This window comes from Zeus faber, assembly GCF_960531495.2.
Source record: "Zeus faber genome assembly, chromosome: 12".
Taxonomy (NCBI): domain Eukaryota; kingdom Metazoa; phylum Chordata; class Actinopteri; order Zeiformes; family Zeidae; genus Zeus; species Zeus faber.
The window spans coordinates 8,856,308-8,864,167 of NC_137196.1; the positions used below are offsets into that span (position 1 = coordinate 8,856,308).

At 42.3% G+C, this 7,860-nt stretch overlaps 2 protein-coding genes across 2 annotated transcripts; one reads left to right on the forward strand and one right to left on the reverse strand.

Moving 5' to 3' along the window:
• Positions 1–396: 396 nt before the first annotated feature.
• Positions 397–2,482, forward strand: LOC307238560 (uncharacterized protein). Its single transcript, XM_080011598.1, has 2 exons — positions 397–570; positions 2,123–2,482. The coding sequence occupies exons 1-2, from the start codon at positions 401–403 to the stop codon at positions 2,256–2,258; spliced, it is 306 nt and encodes a 101-aa protein (XP_079867724.1). The 5' UTR covers positions 397–400; the 3' UTR covers positions 2,259–2,482.
• A 2,514-nt stretch (positions 2,483–4,996) lies between these two features.
• Positions 4,997–6,515, reverse strand: gdf15 (Growth differentiation factor-15; the record flags this gene model as incomplete). The annotated part of the gene is made up of 2 exons (XM_080011255.1): positions 4,997–5,778; positions 6,161–6,515. 2 exons carry the CDS (start codon positions 6,513–6,515, stop codon positions 4,997–4,999), a joined length of 1,137 nt encoding a protein of 378 aa, XP_079867381.1.
• Between the last annotated feature and the right edge of the window lie 1,345 nt (positions 6,516–7,860).

Sequence of the window (7,860 nt, forward strand, 5' to 3'; positions counted from 1 at the left end):
TGTGTGTGTGTGTGTGTGTGTGTGTGTGTGTGTGTGTGTGTGTGTGTGTGTGTGTGTGCGTGTGTGTTTGTGTGAAAATTAACTGTGTATTAAGCACCTTTTATGTTTGGATGGTACACAAAGGGTGGTTAACATTGTAAGAAATAGAATAAAGAATGCGGTTTGGGAACAAAATAAAACAATTTAAGATGTGATGTTATGGGTTTGTTGCTCTTCACGTACTCAGATCATGAGACACAATACGACCTGTCTTGGAGGGAACAGCACAATGGCGTGTACGGTGTCCTCCGGTGGCCCCACGCCTGGTCTGGCCGGGGGCCTGACCGTGTTCATTCTTCTCCTACTCGGGGTTGCGGTCGCCCTGGTCGTGTACAAACAGCGCCACAGACTCAGGACAGCAATGGGGCTGGAGCGCGGAAGTGGAAGATACGTGGAGAAGGAAGGTGACACACATACACAGCAAGACGGTTCACACCACTACACCAGCATGACAAGAGCGCAGAGTCCTATTTATGAGAACTTCACCAGTCTAACGACTGACCACAAATGCACCGTGGGATACGTGGACAGGTAAGCTTTATACTGTATGTATATATATATATATATGATTACGCACATTTGAGTATTTTTCGTATTTTTCGAGCTTATAGAGCTTATTGTGCGCAATCACCGGGTGTCATGACATTTCACTGCATATATGTATGACCGTATGTGTATGTATGTGACAAATAATCTCTTGAACTTGAACTTGAACAGTACAAATGCAGTTTACAGTATACAGTGTATTTGCGCGCACCGCGTCCTATGTGAAAGTTCCTTCAGTGTCATACCGCGCACATATATACCAAATTGGATGATGATGTCACAAAGCGCTCTGCTCCGCTACTTCCGGTGCCTCAGCTCGCTACTTTCAGTTCCTTCCTTCAGAAAAAGTTTTTTCTTTTTACTCACTCCTCCTATAGATATGGTCCAATGTGGATCAAACTTGGACCACCGTGTGTGTGGACTGCCACAAATACAATTCTTATTCTTTCATGGCCATGGGTTCCACGTTTTCTGAGCGCCAGGCATGTTCAGCCGGAGAATGACGAGAAGAATAATAACAAAAACTATAGGGTTCCCACCCTTCGGGCTGGACTACTATTACTAATAATATTAAATGTAAAAGTAATAATTACTTTTGATTACCTTTAATTAATTGGATTAATTTGTTTGAATAATGCAATTAATTAATTTAATTAATTTATTAAAATAAACAAAATAAATACAATAAAATAAAATAATAATAAAAACAGAATTAGTATTTGATTTCAAAATAAAATAATGGGTTTCGCACAGGCTCAGAAGTCCAAACCTATTCGATGGAAAGTGGCGGAAGAAGTAACCAAAGCTTACGCAAAATGACCCCAGTAAAAGTGAAAGTACCATGATGATGTTTCTACTTCAGAAAAAGTAGTTATGTACTGGCTCTTAAATGTACTGAAGGTATTAAAAGTAAAAGTACTTGTCATATTCAGTCTATAACATGTCCTCAAGTACTGTACATTTTCTACTGCAGATGACCGCTTAGCATATCCAGATTTGTCTTGCTTTTGATAGATATTAATATAAATCCTGATTTCAAGAACGTACATGGATATACATCCAGATGTATATAAATATAAGTCCAGATAAAAAATAACTAATGTAAGATGACCGCGTTAGAAATGTAGTAGAGGAAAAAGTCTTTAGAATTGAATAGACAAAGTTCAGACACTTTAAAATGATGTACTTAAGTAGAGTACTAAAGTACTTCTTCTTTGTTACTCTCCACGACTGGAAAAAAAACATCATACCATCGGAGGGGAAGAAACGCAACCCTTGCTATTTATTCCCAACATTGCTGTCATTCCCATTTTTCTGAAATTGCACACTATTTGGAAGTTTGCCCTTTCCCCTTTTTTCTCTTTGCTTCAAAAAAAAAAAAAAAAAAGATGACTCAGTGGTGGACTTTTTTTTTCCTACGCAATGTTACCAACTCGGTCTGTGTGATTTATTTATTTTATTTTTTTTGCACAATATTTGTCTGTGTGGCATAACCACACGACCCTCACACCGTTTTTCACGTCTCCTCCGCCACCAGGTCAATGGAGGACGATCTGTACCTCCAATGCGACTCGGCAGACGATGCCATTTACAGCAACGACCACTGCTGTAGTCTCGCCATGCTTCCGGAACCGCACGACCAAGAGCTGTACATCCTACCAGACACCTTGTGACCTCTGCAGCGACACGCACACACATATATACAAACATACAGGTTTATATAACATATTACATATAAATATGCACTGAGGTACAGTAGTGAAGAATAATGTAGAGGATGCTGTAGAATGATGTTGCCTGTGTTAAAGGATAGTCTTGTTTGTGTTTTACTTTCTTTCTTTTCTTTTTTTTTTTTTTTACAAGAATTTAAGGGGTCATCATTTTCACCCTCCCCCACTCACCCCCCACCCCAGAGAACCACTTGTGCTTCCATGACTCAAAGTGCTGAGGCCATCGTTTTTCAGCTTTGTTTCTTTTTACTTTTTTTTTTTTTTTTTTTTTCCCCCAGAATAGCACTGGAGACGATGCGTCGCAGTCATTCTGACCCGAGGTCACCGCACGGTTGCGATTTGAAGCCACGCGTGCTTGTCACACCGCAAGTCGGGATCCGCGGTCGGATCAAAAAATCAGCCAGAATTTGTCAAGCGATGTCTGTAAGCGGCTGTGTTAATCCACACAACTTCAGACTTGACAGGTTCATGACGCAGTTAAAGTGGTAATCCGTCAAGACGACCAGCATTTCCATTTGCGCTTGAAGCCAAAGATAACACTCCAGATCACAGAAGTACGAGTTGAATGGACAACAGTGCTCGAATTGTTTGTGCTACTTTGTAACACGTAGTCACAATATTTTAGTTACATTTTCTCATTTTCAGCTCAACACCTTTGAGTGATCATTGACTCTGGTGCATAGGATTCAGACTGCTGAACGACGCCGATCACAGCCCGCTTCACACCGAATGCGTAATCGCATCCAAAAGTCCACCGTTGACGTACTGAACTTCCGGTAGAAGTGTCGGACCGCAACACGCAAGTTAAAAATGTGAACGCCTCCCGGAACCCGCACCGCGGCGCATCACAGTTTTTCATGTGCGGATTCCAGCTCTCATAGGAATGAATGGACTCCCAGTTTGTTCGTGTCGTTTGTCGTTTTAGGTGTGAAGCCGGCTATACGCTTAATTATTTAAGTATCTTGTTGAAAAACTCAAGATGAGAGAACATTAATTTAAAAAACTTTGTGGTCAAAAGACAACCAAATATTATGAAACCTCATGTAATAGTATGAAGCATTGTTCATTTAATTTGTGGATCAGGTGTCTTTTCTTTTATTTATGAAACCAAAGGCAATAGAGAATATAGGGTTTAAATATATTTGTATTATTATTGTAATGTATGTATTAAATTTGCAGGACAGTAGAAGAAAGTGCATAGTGAGAGATCAGGTCTCCACAAAAACTGAAAGTGCCATAAAATGTAAAGACATTAAACCATTAATAAAAGATGTACACCAATGGACTTTTAATACATTTTTATTCTAACCAAAGAGCATTGCTGAGAGACAAATTAAAATTAATGAATATTCTTTGTTCTTAAATTAGTTAAAGTATTCTTTATTTTCTTTAGTTACACTTTTGTCAGTGTCCAAATGTATTATGTTCGATCATGGATAGATAGAGACGTAGATAGTTACATCCCTAATTACGATCGTTTCTGGATCATGCAGAGTGCACAGTGTGACCTTGGAGATACTCACAAGTATCTCCAAGGTCAAACCTGGGAGATACTTGTGAGGAGATATGTGCGATATCATGTCTAGAAGTTACACTTTGGAGTCTGTAGTATCACTGCAAGAAGCCATTTACGTGCACACACACACACACACACGCACGCACACACACGTGTGTATGTGACAAATAATCTCTTGAACTTGAACTTGAACACACACACACACGCTTGTTGCCTTCAACAGAAAGAAAAATATAAATTCTCTCATCCTGTGAAAATGTTCTGAAATGTTCCATCCCCACATCCTTGACCCTGCCATCATTCTTGCGTCAGGCATTTTAGTTCGATTACCGGTAAGTTTGTTGTAAAATCAACATTGCAACGACCTCCTTTTGACTAGCCAGTTACATTGAAGTCACTCATTCTCTCGGCAGTACGTGGTTGTCAGAGATCGACGGTTCTTATTATAGGGCACGGATAAAATGTGTGAATAAAATTTGATTCACTTTTTGTAATTATTATTTCTTTATTAAAAAGATAGAGACAATATCACAGTAGACCAAGAGGTTGTCCGTAACCTCTGGACATATAATGTCAAATATAAGAACAGCACTGAGCAAAGACTGACTTAATGTTAAATCCATTGTTTCCAATGTAAAGAATGAATAAAATGTTAATTTTTCTTTTCATACATTTATTGAAATGCATAAGACAATACAAACTGAGGAAATACACTACTTTCAAACCACATTATTGGACTGTCATGGCAGAGTAGTAACACAAAACATAAGATAACGTCACATGAAAAAAACAAAATAACTTTAAAAAACATAAATATAACTTACACTGTACAATAAATAACCAGATATTCAAAGGCAAAGATTATAAAAACAAAACAGGAAAAGATAGGTCTATTTGTGCAACAGTAAGGTTTCTGGTCTCCAGGATGTAGTCTATATATTTGCTATCCAATTTCAATCATATAAAGTTTTGAAAGCAATGACAATAACTCAAAGAAATTTACAGTCGAAACAAAATCCAGACGTCTCTCAACAACAGAAAAAAAACCTTCTCATCTATCTCACAATGCAGGATGTGACGGATGGAACGTCCGCGCTCCGTCTTAACCGTCGGGGGTTTCATTTGGTTGGGATCGTTGTGACATCTCCCCCTCCAAAAAAGGTGCTCAGGCACAGTAACATTTGGTGACGATCAGATTGGTGAAGGGCGTCACCTTCAGCCGCCCCGTGCTGTCGTAGTACATCAGGATCAGGGGCTCGTAGGCAGCGGGGACGCAGCAGGGCCTGGGCGTCTCCCCCTTGGTCAGCTGGTGGAGCCGGGACTTCACCTGCGTGTGCATGGCAGCCGGCTTATAATTGTGGGGGCAGGAGCCGTCGCAGAAGTGCATGGTGTAGGAGGTGGGCGCCACCACCCAGTCAGACCAGCCGATCTCCTTGAAGGACACGGTGACCTCCTTGCGGCAGCACCACCCCTGCTCGCTGCAGGCATCCTCCTTGGCGGAGCGTGGCCGTCTCTTCCCACCGGCCGGACGGGGTTCCTCACGGCTTATTTGGAGGCCCACCGTCGGATTGGCTTCGGGGTCCCCCGCCTGGCCCCCTACCAGCCCGAGCTCCACGACCAGGGACTGGACGTCGTCGCTCCTCCGCCACGTCTCCACCCCCGGCCTAACGTCCAGAGGAAACGGGCCGGAAACACTGGAGTTGGTCACGGTGTCTAGATACAACGTGGCTGTGGTGTTGTCCGGCCTCATCCCCATAACTTTAACGTGAATTTCTTGTCTTATCCCAGACCGGGAAGCTCGTGGCTCTCCCAAGCTCGGCCTGGAAATCTTCAGCTCCGCTCCGACAAGTGTCCAGTCGCTCCAGACGATCTGGTTCTTGTAGAAAATGGCTCTGTACCACTGGATTTGTTGGCCTGATTCTGGAAGATGCACTTTCACTGGTTGCACTGAAACAAAGAAATCAGAAAAATAAGAAGAAATATGTCTGATTTAAGAAACAGCTTTATCCTCCTCAAACCGCAATAATTTATTTTGGGAAAACGAAATCCAAAATTAAGATCTAAACCTACGCGATCCCATAAATCCTATTGCAATAAAGTTGAATCACAATGATCAAAATCCCATAGTCCATTGTTTACATCTTTTCTTGACGTCTATAAATTCTGCCCATTCCGTTTATGTTTAAAACCTTTTCATTTTTTGTTTAGAAGATACAACTAACATTCCCATTGATTTTATTTGTATTAGCCACGATAGACTCACACAACAAGCAGTTTTGAACTATTAAGCACTAATCACTGTCAAATCCAGGTAAGGGACAAAACTCACCTGTTTCTGGGAACAGAATGGTAGATGTCCTTTCTCTAGACTTGGAGGATCCCCTTATTGCCTGGCTTGAGTTTCCGCCCAGAGCCCTCACTTTCTCCCTGTAGAGCTGGTACACCAGCCCCAGATCCTGATGGGAGGCTTTCGTGGACAGCCTGGGCTCCCTGTCCATTCCCAAGGAGCCCAGGATGCCCGTCTTCACCGCCTCCAGGAGCAGGGTCCTCTGGCCGCCATCCGGGCCCCCCGGGTTGGGCGCACCGTCCCGGGCCACGTGAGGCCGGGCCTCCCCGGGACGGAGGCAGCAGTGGAACAAGGTGGCACAAATAAGCAGTACGCGGAGCGCGGGCGATCTCAGCATGGCGAGCTAGTCGGGTTGGTCGAGTCTCGGCGTGCGGTGGATCTGCTTGCACGTTGGTTGCCGTTGTTCTGAATGAAATTCTTGACATGCTTTCCATTTATAAAGCTTCTGTGTTGCCACACCCCTGCATGGTCAGGTGAGCAACACTCCTTTCTGGGATTACTGGTAAGGCCATATGTCCTCAATCATTATGTTTTCAGGAGGTTTTTTCGTGTGTGTGACATTGGCTTCAAGGCATTGCAAGAAAAATGCCCTGTATGCTACGCTGGTGGCAAAATGTATCATTGATATTACTCGCACTCAAGTACACTCACAAAATACTGTTGGTGTGTCGCTTCCTCCTTTTCAAAAGAGAGAACCGTTTATTACTGTTATCTAAGCATAGATCTCATCATGTTTCATACATACAGTCCGATTAAACACGCACGAAAGAAAGTCACCTAAAGTATGTAACATGGTCCAGTATTGTACTTACAAGTTTTCTTTAAGATAAAAAAAAAAAAAAAAAAAAAAAGCTCTAATCTACATTTGACTATTATTTTTCTTTATTTTGGAGCTGGCAGTGGAGAGTGGTTAAATAAACTGGGGGAAAGGACTGTTATATGTCAGGAAGCTCTGACTGACTGTGCAGGTCATTCCGCTACAAACCAGGATGGCCCAACGATGACCTGAACAAATGAATGATCAGTCTGAAACCTTGATCAATCTCTGCCAAAAACCCGCTTCGTTTCTCTGTTTATTCTGCGGGGATATCCGGCCGCAGCATTTAACTAAGAGCAAACAATTGCGATCTGTTTCACAAACCGTGAACGATCCGTTCATTTATCATATTATTTAGTCAGTAAATCCTCATTTTCTTGGTTTCATTTTCCTATATTTACACCGTTGGTCTTATGTGAGAACCCTTGGCCGCTCTGTTCACTTCCTCTGGCCGCGTTTACCGTAAGTAGATCCACAGATGTGATATTGATCAGGGAAGAAACGGCTGCTGCACACGAGGAGGATCTTCAGTACAGGCAAAAAGATTTGGCACAGCTACAGGGATGTATTTCTCAACCTTCTCTTTGTGCAGAGATGTCTTTCGGATCAACCTCGAACTTAAAGGGAATTTCCCATTTTCAGCAACAAAACGGCCAAAGTTCCCCGCAGGGAACAGGGCTGATGAAATGTACACTTGTTTTTGCTTGCACATTTGAGTATTTATAGAGCTCATAGAGCATAGTGTGTGTAATCACCGGGTGTCATGACGTTTCACTGCATATATGTATGACCCTATGTATATGTATGGGACAAATAATCTCTTGAACTTGAAATGCACGCGAATTTTGTGTATTTTGCAACAGAA

Coding starts and splice junctions, on each gene's coding strand:
- LOC307238560 (XM_080011598.1), top strand. CDS start 401: ATGGGGCTGGAGCGCGGAAGTGGAAGATACGTGGAGAAGGAAGGTGAC. Junction 571..2,122: donor ACCGTGGGATACGTGGACAG/GTAAGCTTTATA, acceptor CTCCGCCACCAG/GTCAATGGAGGACGATCTGT.